Raw genomic sequence first — 21,725 nt, forward strand, 5'->3', positions numbered from 1 at the left:
GTTCTGGCAAGTGCTGCCATCTTTCGAGACAGTTTGAAAAATTATAACGCAGTTTTCATCGTAGAAAAGATAGAATACTATTGTATCGATAAGAGATAATGTTAATGTGTGTCAATAATACATATTATTACAATAGTTACTTTCTCATTCTATTAATGAACCTATTCATAAGCGTACGTAAAGAAGTGAGTGTTGATCATAATAATAAATTGACGTTCAGTAAAGTCACGTTTGCGTCTTTATCGACGTATATTCTCCATTGAAGACGCCATTATTTATTGATTACGAATTAGCAACTGTTATCAATTATCGATCAGTTCGGTGATTTTTTTCCGTTGGAACTTCCGGCAGTCTTTTACTGCTCCCCGAGACGACCAGTCGACTTCCGATCTAAAATATTGATAGTCACAGTGAGTAATATTGCATTATGCGCGCTAAAACGTAGGAGGACTGTCGTTTGATAAATCTTATGCACGGTAAGTCTTATATAACGCGTAGAAAGAAAAGAATATAATATACATATTACACACTCACTCTATCTTCGTGCGAATATACTCTTCCTTGACGAAAATCACGAGGATCATCGCGATCGTGATGTTGCCGAACACGCAGTACGTTGACCAATGCTCGTCTGATAAAAAAAAGGACGAAATCAAACGTATATAAAATGCGAGACGAAAAATGATCTTCTCAATGTCATAATCGTAAAACTGAAAATAAAATGTTCTCACTCATCCACGGTAGGAAGTATGAGAAATAGAAAAGTGCGCCGACTAGGTTCGATAAGAAGATCATGTAACCGCCGACAATGGCCTCGGAGACCGGAAACGCAATCTCGGAAGCGAGCTCAAGGAAAAGGGCGGGAGTTGACCAGCTGGCGGATATCCCCAGGATCACCGCGGTGTATAGCTCGCCTTTGTGAAAGGTCAACACTTGATCGTCCAGCAGGAGCACCCAAAGGAACATCACCGACGAGATCATCAGTAGAATATGGAGAGCGACTTTTAGGTGGCCTTGAAACGTGTCTGCCAAACAGGACGCCGTCAAGCTTAAAGCACTGCTGAGAATGATCGTCCAGAAAGCTAGCCTGTCTGCTTCTTCCTGAGATTAGATTTTCTCTGAAAGTTTATACTTTGAAAAGTTGAAATTTCTAAAAATTCATATCATTAAATGTAAATTCTTATGATACATTTAGTTATTTGTAAGAGGTTGAACTCTTTTTATCCAAATTATGCAGACCTGTGCGATGCTGGTACTAAAGGATATTGTCATCATTCCTAGCCAAGGTCCAGTTACTCCTTGGTTAAGAGCAGCAGCCAAGCAGAGATTCCACATATTCTTATTCCTGCAATAATGAAAATCTCTGTAGTCTGTCTCATATCAGCTAAATAATACTTATGTACAAGAGTATTCGACTTCTTAAAGAAAAATTTTTAACTCTGTCAATTCCATTAAAATTTGATTATCTTTAATGAAGAATTAAAAGCTTTAATGAAGTTTCAAATCATTAATTTTTGCTGCTTTTTATAAAAACATATTTCGAAGAATAGGATTAAAGAGAAAGAAAAATATTTGTTATTCGATTGTTTAAAAAAAAAAGTTATATCTTATGATTTTCTTATTGCCGCTAAATCAATATATGAAGGGATCTCTGTAACAAGAAAGGAATTGTGAAAAAAATAAAAAGGACCCATCCCTTGTGGGGATCGAACCCACGACCTTTGGATTAGAAGTCCAACGCGCTATCCTCTGCGCCAAAGGGACTTGGTGTTCCTCTGAGAAATGAAAGGTAATGAGCCTGCGTTAATCTATCACGAAAAAATATCTATCCATTTTATTTTTGGGAAAGCAAAATATTTTGTAACAATATTAAAATTTTACCTTAGGAGATGCAGGATCGATTCTGCAAGACCGAGACGTTCAGGAATTTTAAGAAAGATAACAGAGTGACAAGATTCTTTTGGAAGAAAGCACAAGACACCTATCAGGATCAGGAATTGGCCAACGAATTCTGGAGCGATTATAAGCTAATTAAAGTTACTTGCGGTTCAAATAGTCTCATTCTTCCTTGAATGACGTACCAATTCTCATAAGTGATATAATCTGCACTCTCAATGCTACGGAATATGCCTCGTCAAAAATGACATTTTCACTGAAATTCGGTTTCCATGCTAAAGAGGTGGAATTAAAAGCAGCCGTGCTTCCTACCATGGCCGGTCCAATTAGATAAGAGACTGCCATTCCCAATTGATTGCAAGCGAAGGATATACCTGTAGTTGTGACCGATTATTTTGTTCAAGTTTCAATTATATATATATATATACATTGTAATTATTACAACTAAATAATGTCTAGCAAATACTAATAATAACATGATATCATAATTATGATTTCCCACTCATAGTAATCTAATCGTTACGTAACATGTTATATTGTGTTTGCATTGTCGAGTCAGAAATTGTAACATTGATGTTATATTACTGTTGGTTGATGTTTGCTGGGTGATAACTGTTTCTATCTATGACTTGTTAACTTAACAAACAAGTGATCTCGAATAATAGAATAATGATGGTTTTAATCACATATTAGCAGATACCAGTAGCGGTTGTGCGTTCTCCGGGAGGAAACCAGACCGCGGAGACGAGCGCCGTGGCAGGACCAAGGATCACCCCCGATAATCCGTTCAGTATGGCCGCGGTATGCGCTGTTCTGAACGAGAAAAATATCCCTTTTGATCCCTCGATCGCCAGTTATAACTCATTTAAGGTAACATACATTGTGAAGATTCTTTCCTTGGAGGAAACACATCGAATGAAAGTGGCCAAGGTTGAAAGGATCGCCGCCATTTGTAGAGGCATCAACAGGCCTAGAAGGTATTCTTATTATAGCTTAAAAAGAACCTATTTTTTTCATTTCTCACGGATTTTTTAGTTTCTTTCCCAAGGGCAGGAGAATTCTTTTAGAAAAATTCACGCGGGTTCGGTTGTCACATTTATTTCTTTTCGTAAAAAAGATAATTACGTGCACTTAACTGAAATTAATATGTTTTATGTTGAGCAATAACATATTCAAAGAATTACAACGGAATACATTATTAACAAATAATATATAATCGGCAGAATCCGTGAAACAGTTGTTACACCCGTGAAGAAAAAAAAACTAGTTTTTTCTGACTCTTCAAAACTAATTCTTATATTAATTCTATAATATTAATTATCGTTATTATATATATAATAACAACGACACATTGTGATTATCGTTTATTCTTAACATATTTGAGACTAATTGAATCAAATCGTATTTGACGTTACATATGATATTTACAAGTAGACCTTTATTGTGGAGGAACCAACAGCAGGGCACGCAGCAGGTGATATAGCTGATGCATCCCCAATTAGAGAGCAAGGCTATCAAGGACTGGTCCCAGCTCGGGAAGGCCAGCAAACTGGAACCAGCGATCGGGCCCCAAGTGTTCCACACGCAGCATTGCATGCACAGAAGCGCGCAGAACAGAGCTAGGGCCAACCAGGCCTCTTTCCGAGGTCTGAGATACGGCTCTATCAAAGCTGAGGTCTCGTCTTGGTGATTATCTGCGTTACCGGATCGCGCGTCTGACAACTTCAGTCAACGATGTAAGTACGATATCGATAACTACATGAGAACGTACAGCGGGATACGTGCTTTCGACGTAGTTCTAAGTTTCCTGTACTCCGCGCGAATTTCCGCGGACGTATCCTGCTGCTTCTGGATGTCCTCTTGCCGTTTCTCGAAAACTTGCTGGGCAAACTGCGACATTTACATAACCGTGTCATCTCGATCGAGGTGTTATTATCGCGTCAGTGTCAAGATGAAATTAAAAATTTATCAACAACGTTCAAGGGGCTTGCTATCAAGTATACACGGTGACCTGTTTAAATTTGACCATCGATTCGTCCCTTCTCGGTGAAATTGAGGAAACATCATAGATGCGAATCACGATGATTTACCTGAACGTTACAGTATCAGACTCAATATATCAAAGTTTTACTCGGTGTTTGTACGACACCAGTTGAGTGTGAGAAGAATAAATTATAAACGGATTAAATAGCGTCTCCCTTACGAAAAAATAGTACTGACTGCTAGCACTTTTTTCGTAAGAGTTCCCATGTTTCTAATAGTATCCAACATTCAGCACGATGATTTCTCTAAAGACCCTTGCGTCTCGCTGTTATTAAAAAATAAAAAAAAATGATTCAACGTTTCAATGCATAAAATTGTTGTCGTCACGATTCCATTCTATTCGTTCGGCATTGATCGAGCCGGAGCTACAGCGCGTAGCTTCGCTGTTTCGCTGCCACTCGGCCCCCCCAAAAAAGGAGACGCAATAACAACAATAACAACAATAATAACAACAACAACAACAATAATAATAATAATAATTCGTTCTCGACAGGAACGCATCAATAAGCGGCGCGCACCTGCTGCTGGTCGTCGTCGCCTCGGCGGCGACAGCGTCGCGTATTGACCGCGGGGATAACGATAATTGTATTGTTGCATCGTCGCCCGACTACGACGACGACAACGACGACTACGAGGACGACGAGGAGGAAATCAGCGTGAGCGTAATAATCGTAATGCCGACAATAGGCGGCGCACAAAGGGAATTAGACACCCATATATACAAGCGCGTGCGAAACCCATGTACTCGCGCGGGCGCTCGCGTTGCCCGGAGCCGCGCGCGCATGCCTCGCGTTCAGCATCCTGCCGCCGCCGGGGTTGGCTCCTCTCTAATTACATCGATCTCCACCCGCTACCCGATTGGTCCGGCATCCAGCATCCGCCTCCGCCGCCGTCGCGCAGATAAATCTCACGCGAACGTGAAACAATCGGATCATCCGGGTAGTAGCGGGGGGAAGGGGGGGGGGTGAGACGAAATCCAGAGGGAGGAAGGGGGATGCGGTCCATGATGACGCTGTGGATGCGGAGAGAGCGGCGGACTTTTTTTAAACTGCTGCACGTTTAATAGAGATCGCGCGGGAGAGCTTGTTGTCGTCATTGTCGTCGTCGTCGTTGTTGTTGCTGCTGCATTTATTTTATTGCCGCTTGATCTTTTGAGGGATGGGTCGTTAATGCGGATGGGACAAGTGCGGATCTTTGAATTGGGGATTATCGAGACGATATCGCGGAATCGCGATACCGTGTGAGGAATAATTACATGATGTGTCATTATTGAAACGATATTGAGAGTGTATTTGATTTTTACGGAGAATTTTCTATAAAGTTTGTTGAAATATTCCTATTGAATCGCAATTATTTACACACATGTATACACACATATACTCGATAAAATTACAGAATTACTGCGCGATTATACCGCGGGCTTATTACGTAAAAATTGCAGAATTGTCGAAGCTCTCGGATTTGAGAAACTAAAATATGAATTCAAAAGTTTAAAAGGTTTTCAGAGCAATTTAGATCTGTAAGATTATGTGAGAGTCGCATAAAATCCATCTTCGTGCCCGAATCTTTCCGCTCGAAATTCTGTCATTAAGAAGGAGGAAAATAACACCAACGTTAGAGGTAGACCATACGAGGAGGGTGATATCGTTTTCAATCTAAGATTAAAATCAAAGGGGAAGAGGAGAAGAGAAACATCCGAATGCCAATAAGTAGCGATAATCAGGACGCGTCGTTTCACCGCGAGAAAATTGAAAATCGGGAATGAACCCAACCAATAATCTCGCTGTTCACGCTAAACCGCGCGCATTCTTTCATTCTCGTTCGTAGAAGCCCCTTTTCATTTCCTCGTGAAGCAATGCATGATTGGTACCGCGGTTATTAAAATAAGCTGTTTCGAAGCTGCTCTCTCTCCCCTTCACTGCCTCCCCGATAATCTGTTATCAATTGCACTACGTTGAAAATTAGATTCTTTGTGATGTAAATTAACTTATATAAAATTGTACGTTCTTATTGTGGAAACGTTAAAATGTACTTTTGCCGCTTTAAATGGGTCCACAAATCGGAGATTCGCAACGAGGCGAGGAGGTATGCTGGAAAATCGAAAGTCGAAAACTCGACATCACTTGAAGCTCTCAGAGCGCATTCGAATTGCAGAGATGAAACAAGGATATCCCTGAGGATAGCGCGATGTTTATCCGTCCAGGAAGCGAAACTTTCGTCCACACAAATGCGGCCGCACGTGCGGCTTCGCATAGGGGCGGCGCAGCGCCGCATGAGAAAGAGAGGGTGGCGGAGGGTGGAGAGACATCTCCGGGAGAAGGGAGCATCCCCCTACCTTGGTCCTTCACCCTAGCCAGCACGAGGTGAGAGAATGGAGGACAGCCAGGTGATTCAGACGCGCGTGCCACCCTGCAGAGACCGACGTTCTCCAGCTCGCGAATCCGCGTTGTGATTCTTCGTCTCGAGAACACAGCTCGCACACAGCTCGAGCTTCATCCCGGTGCTCCTGCGAGGATAACTCCGTCTTGTGTCCTGAATCGAAAAGTTGTGCTCCCGTGTGATAAATATTGAGAGTTAATTCGGCAACGATGTCGGGTGAAGAATGAGATTCTGTGGAGAAAGCGAGTCGAGATAGTTCATGAAACACGTAAGAATCCCGGAAAATAAGGACTCGAGGATAAATGGGCTAAATTTAAGGAGCCCCCGACAACTTCGATTCCTGAAACTGCGAGACTCCGACTTGTGAACGTAGGAAGAGTCTGTAATTCCGATTTTCGGGAAATGTAAGCTTTGTATCCTTCGAGTTTCGAGTCCTTGAAACATTGGATACTTGGGACTTTTCAGGCGCTTAATTAAAGTTGAAAATATTTGGATGTGGGAAATTCTGAACGCAGCGCGTTCCGGCGCGCGCTCGGAATAACATTCCACGTTTGTGCATTCGAGATTCATTCCTCTTCACTCGGAAGAAATATTTCACGTCCGAGGATCCACTGGTTCATTTCTCGTGGAAGAGTTAGTCCGAAAGAACTTTCGCAACTCTTTCTCTTCAATCGGAGAAAGAGATTCTATGTCGGAGGACTTTACCCGTACCTCTTTGATTGGAGAAAACATTCTGCAGCCGATAATTTCTCGCGACAACTTCATCTTCATTCGAGAGAATCGTTCTACGTACGACGGAACCTGTTAGATCCATGGACCATCTGATCTAGACGTCATCTTGTTAAATGTCTGCGAAGAAGACGAGAAGGCCGTCGTCGCCGCGACGCTTCTTCGCGCGGCTGTACGGTCACTTAGAAGCGAGCAAGAAGACGAAAGACAACGAAGACGAGGATCGCGTGAGGGAGAGTCTAGACTCGTCGCCAGAAATCACGGAAGAAGCCCCGCACGTGCTTCCTGGCGCGCCTGGCACGCATGAAACATTACATGTGAGTACAACTCCTTCTCGCTTATGACACTGAATGACAGCGGAACTCCGAAAACTTGCAACATTTAGTTTAACATTATTCCTTTTAAAACTTCTACAGAAAGGGATTTGAATGTACTTTTGTACGATGAATTGTATCAAAAATTCATGATAAAGCAGTTCCTGGAAGATTTTCTTGAGAATGAAGAGGCTGATTTTTACGATCGTTTATGAATCCAGAGATCGGTTTAATTAAAAATAATTTAAATTTAAGTCGTCTTATATTTCTCCCGTTAGGCATCGCACTCCAAGGACCTCGAGGAGACGTCGGGGGATGTCGCGAGGGGTAAAGTATCCGAGGAGAAGGGAGTGGAGAAGAATTCAGTACTCGCGGGTATAAGGCTGCCCTTCCTGCACGGATTTTTCCCGAGGCCACCCGGTCACCCTTTGCACCTGACGCAGCTCGCACATCCGCCCGCGCTGCCGCCGCATCTTCACGGCCTGCCAAGCCATCATCCCATGGCCGAGCACCACTTCCAAGGATTCTCAGCTTTCCGTAAGGTCTCGTTTATTATTCCCATATCTCTTGTTTAGATTTTTCGAGATTAATTAATCGCAACTTGACGAAAGAGGTGAGCTAAGATTTACGTCGGATAGATTTTCATCAAACTCAATATTAACTCTTTAACACGTTGAGTGCCACGTCAGTCACCGGTGACTGACAGTATAAAGTACAATATAAAACTAAAAAAATTACATAGTTTAATAAGTAATTTCAGGATCGTATAATTAATATACTTAAATATTTCTTATCAAAAAATTTTAATTTTTTGGCCTGAACGAGATTTCCTCCGAAATGCGCGTGGCACTCAACGTGTTAATCAGAGTTACTCGCGATAGAATTTTTTGAATGATTTATCTTGTCCCTTATTATATAATTGAATATGATTAATTTTGTGCAACTTACAATAATAATAATAATTTCGTAACGTTAGTTTCTTGAAACTTTTGGATGTTCAGAGACTGGATACGATAAGTTCTTCAAACATCGGTTGTTTCATTAACACAATTTTCCGCATATTCGGATATCTTGCGACCGTTAAATTCATTACATATTTCGACTACAGTTACATACTCTCGAATGAAAATCTAAGTAAAGAAAGAAAATTCTACAAGGCTTGCGGAATCCGTTTAAAAAAACAACTGATTATATTGAAACCTTCTTACCTCTAGGACGATTATGCCAATCGGACTTGCGTCATTGAAGCACTCTTCGCTCGATATGACATATATGACGATCTTTGGATTTGGCGTACGTCTCGCGAAGCATCCTGCACCCACGTATGCGATACAAATTTCGACCGAAAAACACACACGTTTCCCGTACATCAGTCGTGCGGAGCTCCGTGTCGAGTACGGGAATATGCACGCGGAAATGCATCGCGCATTTCCAAAGGACTTGGACGACGTGTCCTCTCTCTCTCTCTCTCACTCTCTCTTTCTATAAGCTGAAGATCGAAAGGCGTCTTTGCGTATTCGAGTATTCGCGCGAATCGGTAAGCAGATTTCGCAATGTCGCATTATGCGACGGCCGCCGGCCGTCCGTCCGTCCAGAGGATATTCGGGCTTTCTCCGACCGCGCGACAATAGCTCGTCGTCACGAGGAGACTGTTTCGCCGAAAACGAGAAATTTTGGACGAGAAGGGCCTCGCGACATGCCTCGTGAGCGTTTTGGAAACCATCTGAATATTCGGAACAGGATATCGGGTGTAAAGCGATATCGGTCGGGTTTCTCTCCAATCGGTTAAACGGCAGATCTCTAGGACAGGATAATCGCGTGGAGAGAACGGCCGATCGGACGCCTTTCCGGACAGTTTGACGTTTAGATCCTCGGAATACATTCTACGGGCGTTTCGTCCGGCGGACGCGGAGAGGCGAGGGGATGGAATTAGCGAATTTCACTCCTCATCTGAAAAAGTTTGGCAGAGTCGCCGGGATAAAAACACACCGCGAGGACGAGCGCACGCGTGCGCACACGCCCGCGCGGGTTTATCCCGCTTCAACACCTCGTCGCGATATTGTGATGAGATTACGAGACGCAGTTGGCCGCCCCTCAATGCGAGATACACGTCGCGGTATTCCCTCAAAATCAGCTCTCCTCCTACCCCGGCCCTTAAGCCTCGAGCCGGCCCACCGGCTCGACTCGCCGGAAAATATACGGGGTGTTCGTAAGTCGCGAATTATATTCGTACCGCGGATCTCGAGCGATTCCTGTCGCGTCCTACGTCTATTTCATCCATTCAAATGCGCACGAAAAAGGCTGTAGGGCACGATGATGTTAGTTGTAACGGGATGTCAACTGAAACATTCTGGCCAAATCTGTGAGAGGAATATATTATTATTATTATTATTATTATTTGAGGGGCTTACTGATGTGTTATTTATGTACATATAAATTTGAGGACATTTGCCAATGCAAGCTTGATTGACACCCACCCTCTCCCCGAAATCCGGAGGATATCCCGGGAAAACATCGAGAATCGCGGGAAGTCACGTTTCCGTTGCGTGGATATCCTTCCACTCGTACGATTTTTCCTTCCAGTTAAGGAGAAATCGCATTCTCCTCGAAACCCGCTCGCGCCGTCGAGGGGTTGTGAGGTTCATGGAGCAATTAGGATCCCGTATCCGCGTCAGATTGAACGAGGCCTCCGGACGGAAGCCTTTGCTTCCGGTGTCGCTTACTTAACCATCGCGTCCTAATTATCCTATCACGTGGCGAGGATGAAATTACAGCGCGGCTGGGTTACCTCACGATCGACCTGTGATCGAACGCGTTCGTATAAATAAGGATCAAAATCAAGTTGAAGCACACACAAAAGCGAACTCTGGCACGCGTGCGTTCAATTGCATCCTTAAATTCCAATTATCGTAAGATGGACACGCAGTTTCTGGATTAAGGGCCGATGGACCACGTTCGTTTTGTTATTCGAAGATCCAGATGTTCGGGGGAAATTTCCTGGGAACGAGAACAGCCCCGTCGCGTGATCGTCCTAATTGCTTCACGCTGATGGAATCGTTCAAAATCACCCATCGGAACCGGCCAGTCATTCCTTGTCAACATTTGACTTCAGTTATGTCCACATTCGCTTTAATTAATCCCCGAATGAAAGTTCGAGGGGATATCGCATGGCGCGCAAGTCCTCGCGGAAAAATTAACGAAACGTCTATCTATAAGGCTCATTTTTTCGCAGTAGCGCGCAGAAGAAGAAAAGAGGGTCGACCACGAAGGCAGAGGACGACGTTCAGCGGCGAGCAAACCCTGAGGTTGGAAGTCGAGTACCGGCGCGGAGAGTACATCTCGAGAGGCCGCAGGTTCGAGCTCGCAGCTTCCCTGAGGCTCACCGAGACGCAAATCAAGATCTGGTTCCAGAACAGGCGCGCCAAGGACAAGAGGATCGAGAAGGCACAGCTGGATCAGCAATATCGGTACGCTCAGTTTTGCTCAGTTATGCTTTCCGCTCTTTTGCTCCTCCGAAACAACGCACGTCTCCGCGAAATATAAGGAATACCCCGGATATAACTTTTACGATCCGTCCATTATTCAGCGCCTGTTATTTCACAAAGCTACTTAAACACGCGCACCTAATTCCTCCTTATTGAAGCTGCCATGGGAAAAAGAAGAGGACCGTGGCAGGCCGCACGTGTAACATATGGCGATTCTCGCACGCATCCCGCGTCTCTTTGCATCCCACGCGCGATGTTTCCGCAGCCGAATCGTTATCTTGTCAGCGTGATGTATTGCGCTTTCGATCTGGTTATTAGTTCACGATCGTTAGCTTCATCAGCTGCTCTCCGAATTTTACGCTTCGAGCGAAATGATCTCCCGACGAGGGAGAAGTTGAACACGGGATCATATACCTCGGTTAATTTCAAGTGACGATTTCCCTCGGGCAGAATTAAATGAGTGCTGAATTTGAGGCAACAAAATTGATCCCCTTCCTCGATTGAGGCAATTCGACGCTTTTAAGACACTCTATATGAATTTACAATTTAAATTACTCCGTTCCTGTGAATATATATATATATTTATTTTGTCGGATCATATGCGGATCATATTTAACGATTATTAATTTCGTCGTTATTAATTTCGCCGGCTCCGTCGACATTCTCGTACAACAAACGAGACGTCGGTCGTCGTCGTCCTAAAACGCGGCAACCATCGCATACCTCACCTGAAACACATCTCACGTTTGCGATTCTACCATGAATAATTGGCCTGACAATAACGATCTCGCGGGGAGGAGGTTGCCCAAGCGGGAATTCGGCGCCGAGGGAGGCGTCGGTCGGGACGTCCTGGCGGCGCACAAAGCCCGAAATTTGTACGAGCTCCTTCTGCTCCTCCTCTTCCTACTCCTCCTCCTTTCACGTCGCTTCGATCACAATAGCGGAGACGTAATCCTACTTAAGGCTATTTAGCTGCGTATCGCATCGGGAATCACCCCGCGGTCGAACCACAGCGGAGCGTCGCCCTTCAGGGTCCACCGCACCCCCTCTCGCAACCCCGCGGCCCTTGCCACCCCCCTTCCTCCTGTGGTGGCCCCGGCGTTATTCAGTCGATATGCACCTGACGTTCGATAAACTGGCGGATAAACGACGGATAAATGCACTTCGCTATGCTAACCGCAGGATTTTCTCATCCACTTGTCGCACCCTATGTAACCACAGTGTATTCTTCGGTAAGGATCGCGAAGGGGTAGATCACCACGATCTCAATTTGTCCCAAACGTGGGAGGCGAAACGTCTCTTCTTTCGAGTCAACATTGACACAAAAACCTGAAAAGAATCGTCCCCGCACGATTTTTATATGGTGAGAGCAATATGAAAATCTTCCTCTCAGATTTGCTACTGATGTAAATGATGTTAAGAAAAGGTAAAGAAAACGGATGTCATGCCGACCGCTTGTTACGTTATAGGCGGTATGAGGTTCTGAGTGGTTGAAATCTTGATGGGAAATGATTCACAATAACAGTCTTTATTTAACCGACCTCTGTATTAAGAACGAGCGGAAAGGGTCGCGCTCCAAACACGCGATCCGCAGTTTAGGTAACGATTCTGTTATTCTCCCCTAATGTTCCGCCGAATGAGAGCCTTTCTCTCCAGTAAATAGAGTTATGCGGATTGATCGTGGTGCGGTTACACTCTTCTACAGTTCTTTCGAACCATTTCTCACGGACGGAACTAATTTCGGCCGTTGATTACTACGACTACTACAATACTTGCAAAACTTGATTCGATCAAATAGCGAATAATGCGAAATTTTATTTCGCAGAAACTTTGCCGTCTCGAATGGCTTGGTGAACTTGCCGCTTTACAACACGACAGGATTCTGCGGCCTCTGCCTGTACAAGGATACCTACGGTTTGGCAACCAACCACTCCTGCGTCTCCGGCAACCCCATCGTCGCCGACCCGTCCTTGAAGGATCAACCACACTACAGCAGCAGCGGAAGCGAAACATCGGACAATCCGCCGAACCTCGTGTCCACGATGTAATTAAATTTAACGCAATTGCGCTATTGATTATTTAATGTCGAGGTTAACCTCGATTTTAATTGAATGTATAACTATGCGATTGAGAGCCAATTGAAACAATCGGTTTTTCACGATATTCTTCAGTAGGAAAGAGGCATTACGAGATCCGAGTTTCCTCTGATACAAAAATAAGCAACTGCAGGGATCAGTTTTCGCATTGATTTTTCTAAAAGAAAAAAAAACTATTGAATAAAATTAAAACGAAAAAATTGGTTCGAATTCATAGTCAAGGTTTTTGAATCCGATATATCATTGGTTAAGTAAAATCAACTTAATTAATTTATATATATATATACACACACTTTTAAAAGCTTTTCTTGCTTATTTTTCAGTATGCCGAGTATATAAAATCGATCCGATAAATAGTTAAATAAAGTAACAAATATCGTAATTGCGAAGTCGCATGTATTTCGGGAATTTGGAGGGAATGAAACAATCCTGTAGTCTAGAAAAGAAGTTTATTAAACGTGTAAAAATAGTTACACAACCTAAATACATCAGACAATAGATTCTTAGATCCGAGATCTGATTTCTAGGATCTCTACGATTTTTGCCTGTTCAGAAGTCTTTCAACTCCTAGCTCGTTGAATTTGTAAATGTAAGAACTTTTACGTTCTCAGGAAATATAAGTAGATTCCAAGATTTCACTTGAACTAAACAACCTCGGAGACTTTCGAGATCCCTTCAGTTAGAATCTGAACTTGCGATTGATCGCTAAATTCGCCACTGAAAATCTCGATATTAGAGGTATTTATCTGTTTCCAACACTTCTAGAAAAAAAATTTAATATATTTATTTCAAGACTTAAAACTTTGTAAACTCCTTCATTTTTTTCTCCGCTTCTTCATCTTTCGATAGTAAAATCTATTTCTTCACAATTTGGTGATCATTTTTTTCAATTGAACAAATCCTCAATCTATAGAAATGTTTGTAATTATTTTTTTTTTATTCAAAGTATTTCTCGCCTCAATATTCTCACGGAATTCTTATCTTTCAAGTTACCTTCAGTCGCCGAATTTCTGAATTATTTCTGCAATTTTATGACCTGTTGATTCTCCAAAATATATTATTAAAAATTTCTCAACTTTTGTGACTGTAAAATATTTGGTAGTCTTACTTTTTAGATTTTCTTAAGAATTCCTGCCTTCGAATGGTAAAAGGAATTTCATCGTACTTTCCAAGTGCTCGCTACAGCCTGTCATTAGGCAATAGATTATTATTTGAACTTACCTCGGCCGGAGGGCGCGACCTTGGAACGATGGTGGTAGAGGCACGTCGCTCTCTTCAAGTATCGGCCCAAACGGTAAACCAGAAATTAATGAAAACGAAAGACAGCAATTAATACAGTGAAAGTAAAAGAAAGTTTCAGTAACAAACACCCTGCCTGTTCTGAGCAAGAGAACTCAAATCAACCAAGTGAGAATGAACCGCCTATTATTCGTATCATCGTCCTTCTCACGTCTTGTCTAGATCTCTTCAATTTGTTCGTTAAATTTCATAAACTCTCTTCTTTTCCAACTCGACATTTACACATTTATTTTAATCGTTAGTCTTTTTAATTTCTCTTATTAGAAGTGTTAGAAGGTTTCCAGATTTGTAGAGTCTCGAGTCCTTATGCAGAACCTTAGGCACCACAACCATCCTATCGGAAATTTGAAGTTTGAAGAACAAAGCTCATTTTTAACCTAGGACACCGGCTAATACAAACAGCTTCCTTTGCTAGCCAACATTTTCTTTTAAGTCTCAACACTCTTCTTCCCGAACTGTGATATATTTCGCCCGATTGAATTTTTTGTGTCAAAGATACATATCCTTACATCTACAAACGTTTGATGCCGAAGATCCTCGAAGCCATCACGTATATTTGACGCTATAATCTCTAGATCCTCAAACATGATACACAAAGGAAAAGCACATGTCTCTTAGTAGAGACGATACTTTTGCACAGAGACTTTTGTGTGCACGTGTGCACTGGTGAAAAAAAAGGATGAAAAAAAAAACAACAGAAATTTATATTAAGACAGCAACGATGCAACAGCGGTACAAACGAAAGTGTGCCTCCCGTTCTGTCTAAAGCTTTTCCCGCGAAAGATAGGCGAATCGAGTGGGATCGGCAGGAATTTGCAATACAGCGGCGAGTGTTCTAATTTTCAATCATGTAAACGTAATTTTGAGCGAAAAACATCGTAACGTCGCTATAGTGCCGTACGATATTTATCACTTAATGTTACGCTCCTCCGATTTTGGAGATTTGGCGCATGCAACTGTTGGAAATTCGATTTATTTGATTTTACCACGAATACCAATTCCTGCCGATTCCTCCTGATCTGTCAAGCTTCCGCAAGCTCTCTATGAACAACGACACTCTGGTATAGCAATTGACTGGTATAGAGTTACACGGGGTGCAACTTAATCGCCGAAGGACACTGTAAAACAATACTGTAACATCATGCACACACTTGTTGCCATTCAGCACCCTATATATATATATAGATATATTTATATGTATTATATATAGATATGTCTAAGCACAAATGAGTGACGAAACATTCCTACCTGTGGTTGCAAAACAGAGGCTAGAGCGAGAAGCCTAGCAAACACTAGTCCTGTCTGTCGTAGCCTGAGAATCCTTTCTTTCTCTCTTTTTTTTTCTGTTCTCTCTTTCTCTTTCTGCTACCTGCCTGCCTTCTAGCCTCTTCCTGGCTTTTAAGCTGCTAATCTCCGTCACTAAGCCTCGGATCCAAACTAGGCTAACTAGGACGCTATTCTAGCACCTTCAATGTCGCTTTAAGTTGTCATCTACAATTCTAGGAGATAAAGAGCGGAGGGCTTGAAAAAACGTCGTTCCGGGGTTAGAGAAGGACTTTCCTCGGGAAATGATAGGTTTTGAAAAAGAGCTTGCGCGAGAGTTCTTCTGTCAAATCCTTCGCGATAAAAAGAAGACTAAACTTTAGATTTTCTTTTCTGTACCAATGATTTAATACTGCGGACACATACAATTATATCGGACAGAGGATATCGGCGGCATTCTTTAGTTCACTGATTTGAAAAGTCAACAATACATTCATTTTTACTTTCTTTTGTCGTACATCTACATGTTTCTACTTTAACATATACAGGGTGAAACCGACATAACGCTACTATCTTGAATATTTTTCTCGTGCAACTCCTGTGATAACATATATATTGCCCACTATATATGCTTTTATTTCATTTGTCGACAAAGACGTAAAAATCCGGAAGTTATAAAATATATTTCAGATTGCAAGTTTGATTGGTTCATCCGGTATATTCTACCCTATCGTTGGCCTGCGATCTGAGCTTACAACCTATCAAATTTGCGTCACGAAAGTAAGACAATGCACAGCAAAGGTTTCTGATCAATTTTATTTCGTCGACTATCTCTTAAATACTTGTACAGCTTTGTAGATTAATTGGTCTATCCTAATGAATAATCTTGTGAATAATTTCATTGCCATACATACATACATACTTACATACACACACACATACACACACACACACATTTTTTCTTTCTCTTCCCCCCCCCCCATTCCCCTCTCTCTGTCTGTCTCCCTGTCTCGATCTTCCTAATATATGTAATAATCTTCCTACATATAAAGTTTCCTTCCCTGCCTGGTCAATATTTTATGCGCAAGTTCTTGCGAAGAACGTGCAAGTACATTTTGGAAACAATGTGATGTTTTTACGATAAGAGATTGTAAGTGATGAGAAAATATGATACTTAAAAAAAAACGAAACGGATGAAAATAAAACAAACAGACAGCCTCCCTCATTGTATGCTAACGACTTTGACGACTTTTTTCCTTCTTTTTCTGGCCTGATTGTCCTGCCTGCCTGCCTGCCTGACTGTTTCTGACTTCCTGCCTGTTCGTTGCCTTCCCTCTCTAGCCTGATAGCCTGCCTGCCTGCCTGCCTGCATGTTTGTCTGTCTGTCTGCCTGCCTGCGTGTTTGTCTGCATGTCTGTCTGCCTGCCTGCTTGCACCGATACTAAACAGTACAGAAGTATTGGCGACTATAGGCAACAAGTAGTAGAAGTAGTAGCTTCACCTGAGGTTCAAAAGTTAAGAAATCTGTTAGTCAAATTCCCTACTAGCCTACTGTGCAAAGGACCGATCGGGTCGCGCGAGCCAGGGATTCCGGAAAACCTCGGATCTGATAGGTCTTTAAATTTGTGTAAAGACAACCCTGTTAGAAGCTTCTAAATCCATAGATAATTATGGTCAATTGTTATAACTCGTCAATACATGAGACCAATTAAATTCCTTAAAATTTATCAATTAAAAATCTGTGAAATTCTCCGTTGCCTCTTTAGTCTTTTCTTTCTTTTTTTTTTTTACTTTCTATACTTATGTTTCAAGTTCTTTATGTTTATGGACGCATTAATTGTTACGTTTCAAAGCTCCTGGATGTATTGTAATAAGTCGTTTGATGAATTCATAATCTTTGATTTTTCATTTCTTTCTGTTTTACCATATCTTTTCTATTTTATCTGATTTCTAAATAATCGAATTTTTATAATTTTTAAAATATTTAGATATCCGAACACACATGTATAACACATAGAATGTAACATACTTTCAGGTATTTGAATTTGGAAATTGTAAATTTCAAATTCAAAAACTGTCAAGCACAGTTGTTCGACAGTCGAAGTATGCTTTGCAAATTCTACAATGTAGAATTCTTAAACTTCTACACCTTTAAGTACTCGAATCCTTGGTATCCTAAGATTCTCAAATCCATGACCCTGTAGACCCTCTGAGATCCTAATACACAGGTACACAAATTGCGAACATTCGATGCTAAGTAATTTTCCCCAAAAAAATCCCTTATCACTTTTTATATCGTCATACGGCTTATTCTATGCATGTATAAAATAAAATATAACGCGCTTTCGGGTATATCGCATTAAGATATTATAAGAATATTATGCGAAGTAGAAATATAGACTGCAGCTTCGCTATCTTCGCCTAAGCTAGTAGTTTTCATCTATTCTACACTTTTGAACTTTGCTCAGAAACGTGTGTTAATTGCGAAAAATGCTATCTGGTTGCTTGACTGCGAAATAAATAGGTAAATTCTAGCTACGTTAGGAAAAGAAGATATAGGGATGCAACACACAATTGCTAGATATAATTGTGTTCTCTAATTGCATCGTTTGCACAAGTCGTAAAATATCACAACAATAAAAACACAATCACTGTGTCCCTAAAACTTTTTTCTCAGTAAATTATAATCAGATATCTAAAAAAGCTAATTTGATTAAAAAATCCTGAATTGAAGTTTAAATAATTAATACTCGAAGAATCCATACAGCATGAATTAAAACATAAACATCGTTCTATTATAATTACCTGAATCATGAAAAATGTGTTGATAGTTTCAACGATATGATATTTCACGAGAATCTCTCTGTAACTATATTTAGGTTTAAATATATTTATGACAAAAATTCCGTCCCAAAATATCAAGCTCAAGTAATAATCTGCAATAAATTATTCGGTATTTCCAAAATTTCGTGATCCCGAGTAATTTAACTAAATCGTCTTGGAAATAGCAGGTCAATAATATTGTATTGAAATGATTATAGTTGCGCTTACCATATGAGAGAAGAATATGCCGCATTTTTCTAGTATCTCCTGCCACTGCCGCCTCCTCCTCCACCTCCACCCATGTTTCCGCCTCCCAGAGAATTACCACCGTAGCCGCCCTGATTCCCGTATCCACCACCGCCACCAGAATTCCCGCCGCCCATGGGTCCTAAACATCATCGGGAAGATTGGATTAGGGAGAACGAATAGCATTTTTCATGGAAGGTTATAAACCATCGTCAGCTAATTGCGAATCTCGATAACTGCATTCATAATGGACGCTTTTTGCGCAACACATTATCTTCGTCTTTTAGCAGAATCCTCGTCAAAGTGGAAGAACAAATGAGAAACAAGTGACGCGCGGTATTCTATTATTTGTTTTTAGGGAGAAAGTAGCAACCTTCTTGTCTACCGAAAGACGGCAACCATCTAAAATTACCAGACTGTCGGCCGCTAGGACCCGAATTAATACCGTAGGGTGCTGGTCTGCCGCCTGAGTTAAAGTTGTTGCGCACTGGCCCGCCACCGTAACCTTGCTGGTAGCCACCACCAAAATTATCATTGCTCCAGTTTCCACCGCTGTTGTAGCCGCCTTGTCCTCCTTGGTTCCACCCGCCTCCTACGAAACGTAGCGTACGATTCCCTACTTAGTGTCTCAGTTTCACGAGAGAACGCTATCTCTCTTCGCAGGATACCTTTCGCACCAAAATTATTGTTTCGAATTTTATCAATGCAAGAGCAATGGTCGGTATTATATTTTATGAGTTTCTTGTTGCAATAGTCAAGTTAGTCCGATGTACATTTATCTTACAGTTTTAATCACTCAAATTGTTTTCGTATTTCCTTCTCATATAGTGATAATTGCAATATAAAATATTTATACATTCTTCATGTTCTCCGTGCGTTCTATTTATGTTATTGACGCGGGAAAAATGCAAAGAATTCTCGTACTTAATCTTCATACGGCATCATGAAAGAAACATATATGTTAAAAGAGACTGAAGATTCATATTATTCCCAAGAAATGGTGATAATTGTTTCGAATACAGTATCCCACGAAGTTTAATAGCATTTAAATAAGAAAAAAAGTTCATTTGTCCATCTTTACCTTTACCTTGATTCTGATTCTCCCATGGTCCATTACCTCCCCAACCTCCTTGATTACCACCGCCGTATCCACCTTGATTACCGCCGTTGTTCCAGTCACCACCGCCGCCGCCACTGCCGCGTCCACCCCAATTACCACCACCCTGGTTGCCGCCGCGTGGCCCTCTGCCTACGCCTTGTCCACCACGATTGCCGCCGCCACCGCCGCCACCACCGCCGGAAGCAGACGCCATTTCAGCTCTACTTAAAGCCTGTAATGAAAAACATCATCGAAATGATAACATGATAATGACAATATACTAAGGATCCAACGAGTGAAGGGAGAAACTTGAAGAGGAGAAATCTCTTAGATTGTTTGTGTATGCTGCACTCACCTTTTTCACGTCAACGTGCTTGCCGCGGATCTGATGATTACGTTGTAGACAGATCTTGTCAACAGGGTCATAATCATCAAATTCGACAAAGCCAAAACCACGCTTTTTACCGGTTTCTTTATCAGTTACTATACTGATCGAGTTTATGCTACCGTAACTTTGAAAGTACTGCCTGAGATCTTCCTCTTCATGGTCATCTTTCAGGCCACCTACAAAAAGTTTCTTCACTGTTGCTCCAGCTTCGGGTCGGCCGATTTCTTGTCGAGGTACTGCTCTCTTAGGCTCTACCACCCTACCATCCACTCTATGTGGCCTGTGAAAAATTATATATAAAAAAAAATGTTCATATATTATCGAGATATTTATACCAATTTTCTGAGAGCTTTATTAGATTTATGTATTAGATTTATTAAATTTTACTTTTTTCTAAAATCACACTAAATTTTGTATAAGAATAAATGATGATATACATACATATATATATGTGTTTTAGAAGAATTATATAATTACTATTATTATTAAGTGCAAATATAAAGCATAAAACACATAGCAAATGTGTTTTTACCTGCTGGATTGCTTATTGAATGAAGATATATCATAATACAGAATTTATAGTATGTAATTAGATTTCACTAGATCCAGCACAAAAATAAGCATCGAGTACCACAAACTTAAGTTTTTTTGTTGGTATTCTAATTCTTGGCAGAAAAAATCTACATATTTTATGTAGCCTATACATAAGTTTTCTCACCTAGCATTTTGAGCATCATCCACCATATGAGCACGGGAATAGGTGATAAAACCAAAGCCTCTGGAACGTTTTGTTTTAGGATCTTTCATCACAACAACATCCACAATCTCTCCCCATTGCTCAAAATGTTTCTTAAGTGAATCATCTGTTGTTCTATAATCCAAGCCGCCAATAAATAACTTTCTCACATGTTCTGGCTCATTTTTGCCATCCTGAAATAATAATTGTTTGATATTACTATCATAATATGAAAAAGCCAATCCTCTAAATTTATGCGTTACGATAAAAATTGCGATAACTGCGACAAAATTCACTTCATATGACGACAGCATCAGAAATTGAACATCGCAAAATAACAGGGTATATACAGGAAGTAGCAATCAATATCCGTGTGATACAAAGCATCACACGGATACAAAATTCCGCATCCTAAAAATACTTTGTAGCCTCGTGCTCATCTTACGGTATTGTGTGTGTGCACTAATTGCGATGAGAAATGATTCGCTCGATTGAGTAATCGCGCGTGGTAGCAAAGGCAGTGCATGCATTCGGTAGAAAGACGCCATTTAGTGTTGCGACTACTGCGTGATTATGATGATACGCGCGCCACGAATTCACAATTCATATCTGGTAAAATAAGTACTCACGTCATGCTCCATCTTCACCATTTTGAGAGACCTAGACAGGATTGCGGAATTTTTGAACAGGGAGAGCACGAAACAAAACGAAGATTCGACGCGCGAAGTCTACGAGGACGCAAATACGATCGATCTCAAACGCTCTGCACGCAGTCAAGTGAACCCCGTGATGTCGGACAAGGAAGAAGGCTTTCGCATGCGCAGTAGAGTAGTAATATAATTGTGGCAGATTCACAATGTGCGTCTGTTCTTTACACCTGCACTTCTTGCACGCGAACTCGCGCTGATAGTACGTGGTAAATAAAGCAG

General features: G+C 41.5%; 4 protein-coding genes and 1 non-coding gene across 12 annotated transcripts; 1 reads left to right on the forward strand and 4 right to left on the reverse strand.

The window, feature by feature from the left end:
* Nucleotides 1-236: 236 nt before the first annotated feature.
* On the reverse strand, nt 237-2,241 carry LOC106740890. Its single transcript, XM_014612355.1, has 4 exons — nt 2,082-2,241; nt 1,882-1,903; nt 1,240-1,345; nt 237-1,101 (listed from the first exon to the last, which is right to left on the reverse strand). Exons 1-4 carry the CDS (start codon nt 2,239-2,241, stop codon nt 697-699), a joined length of 693 nt encoding a protein of 230 aa, XP_014467841.1. The 3' UTR covers nt 237-696.
* Trnar-ucu lies at nt 1,692-1,764 on the reverse strand. The gene has a single exon. It is a non-coding gene; the product is annotated as a tRNA-Arg (tRNA).
* Nucleotides 2,242-2,585: 344 nt separating the features above from the next.
* On the reverse strand, nt 2,586-3,795 carry LOC106740891 (disrupted in renal carcinoma protein 2-like). Its single transcript, XM_014612356.1, has 4 exons — nt 3,678-3,795; nt 3,312-3,611; nt 2,776-2,866; nt 2,586-2,709 (listed from the first exon to the last, which is right to left on the reverse strand). Exons 1-4 carry the CDS (start codon nt 3,793-3,795, stop codon nt 2,586-2,588), a joined length of 633 nt encoding a protein of 210 aa, XP_014467842.1.
* On the forward strand, nt 3,522-13,355 carry LOC106740964 (homeobox protein rough-like). Of its 4 annotated transcripts, none has more exons than XM_014612487.1 (7): nt 3,522-3,632; nt 4,433-4,595; nt 6,094-7,364; nt 7,640-7,898; nt 10,594-10,828; nt 12,672-12,890; nt 13,266-13,355. In XM_014612487.1, exons 3-7 carry the CDS (start codon nt 7,164-7,166, stop codon nt 13,279-13,281), a joined length of 930 nt encoding a protein of 309 aa, XP_014467973.1. In that variant the 5' UTR covers nt 3,522-3,632; nt 4,433-4,595; nt 6,094-7,163; the 3' UTR covers nt 13,282-13,355. The 4 variants fall into 4 exon arrangements, with proteins under 4 accessions (XP_014467973.1, XP_014467976.1, XP_014467974.1 ...); XM_014612490.1 differs by having other exon boundaries at nt 10,597-10,828; XM_014612488.1 differs by lacking the exon at nt 4,433-4,595.
* Nucleotides 13,356-13,374: 19 nt separating this feature from the next.
* Nucleotides 13,375-21,598, reverse strand: LOC106740962 (heterogeneous nuclear ribonucleoprotein A1, A2/B1 homolog). Of its 5 annotated transcripts, none has more exons than XM_014612484.1 (7): nt 21,426-21,598; nt 20,779-20,990; nt 20,028-20,340; nt 19,655-19,904; nt 18,986-19,165; nt 18,556-18,715; nt 13,375-14,215 (listed from the first exon to the last, which is right to left on the reverse strand). In XM_014612484.1, the coding sequence occupies exons 1-6, from the start codon at nt 21,444-21,446 to the stop codon at nt 18,585-18,587; spliced, it is 1,107 nt and encodes a 368-aa protein (XP_014467970.1). In that variant the 5' UTR covers nt 21,447-21,598; the 3' UTR covers nt 13,375-14,215; nt 18,556-18,584. The 5 variants fall into 5 exon arrangements, with proteins under 5 accessions (XP_014467970.1, XP_014467969.1, XP_014467971.1 ...); XM_014612483.1 differs by lacking the exon at nt 13,375-14,215 and adding an exon at nt 16,857-17,005; XM_014612485.1 differs by lacking the exon at nt 13,375-14,215 and adding an exon at nt 16,859-16,945 and having other exon boundaries at nt 19,661-19,904.
* Between the last annotated feature and the right edge of the window lie 127 nt (nt 21,599-21,725).

The sequence above is a fragment of the Dinoponera quadriceps genome, unplaced genomic scaffold (genome assembly GCF_001313825.1).
Source record: "Dinoponera quadriceps isolate SergipeBrazil2010 unplaced genomic scaffold, ASM131382v1 scaffold397, whole genome shotgun sequence".
Lineage (NCBI taxonomy): Eukaryota > Metazoa > Arthropoda > Insecta > Hymenoptera > Formicidae > Dinoponera > Dinoponera quadriceps.

What these genes read in the sequence shown, in the direction of transcription:
- LOC106740890 (XM_014612355.1), bottom strand. Translation starts at nt 2,241, where the DNA reads ATGGCAGTCTCTTATCTAATTGGACCGGCCATGGTAGGAAGCACGGCT. An exon ending in TATATCACTTATGAGAATTG is followed by an intron (nt 1,904 to 2,081) that starts GTACGTCATTCA and finishes TCGGTCTTGCAG; the next exon opens with AATCGATCCTGCATCTCCTA. An exon ending in TTAGTACCAGCATCGCACAG is followed by an intron (nt 1,102 to 1,239) that starts GTCTGCATAATT and finishes ATCTAATCTCAG; the next exon opens with GAAGAAGCAGACAGGCTAGC.
- LOC106740891 (XM_014612356.1), bottom strand. Translation starts at nt 3,795, where the DNA reads ATGTCGCAGTTTGCCCAGCAAGTTTTCGAGAAACGGCAAGAGGACATC. An exon ending in TAGAACTACGTCGAAAGCAC is followed by an intron (nt 3,612 to 3,677) that starts GTATCCCGCTGT and finishes TGAAGTTGTCAG; the next exon opens with ACGCGCGATCCGGTAACGCA. An exon ending in TCTACTTGTAAATATCATAT is followed by an intron (nt 2,867 to 3,311) that starts GTAACGTCAAAT and finishes AATACCTTCTAG; the next exon opens with GCCTGTTGATGCCTCTACAA.
- LOC106740964 (XM_014612487.1), top strand. Translation starts at nt 7,164, where the DNA reads ATGTCTGCGAAGAAGACGAGAAGGCCGTCGTCGCCGCGACGCTTCTTC. An exon ending in GCACGCATGAAACATTACAT is followed by an intron (nt 7,365 to 7,639) that starts GTGAGTACAACT and finishes TTCTCCCGTTAG; the next exon opens with GCATCGCACTCCAAGGACCT. An exon ending in CAGCTGGATCAGCAATATCG is followed by an intron (nt 10,829 to 12,671) that starts GTACGCTCAGTT and finishes TTTATTTCGCAG; the next exon opens with AAACTTTGCCGTCTCGAATG.
- LOC106740962 (XM_014612484.1), bottom strand. Translation starts at nt 21,446, where the DNA reads ATGGTGAAGATGGAGCATGAC. An exon ending in GATGATGCTCAAAATGCTAG is followed by an intron (nt 20,341 to 20,778) that starts GTGAGAAAACTT and finishes AATTTTTCACAG; the next exon opens with GCCACATAGAGTGGATGGTA. An exon ending in GAATCAGAATCAAGGTAAAG is followed by an intron (nt 19,166 to 19,654) that starts GTAAAGATGGAC and finishes TACGTTTCGTAG; the next exon opens with GAGGCGGGTGGAACCAAGGA.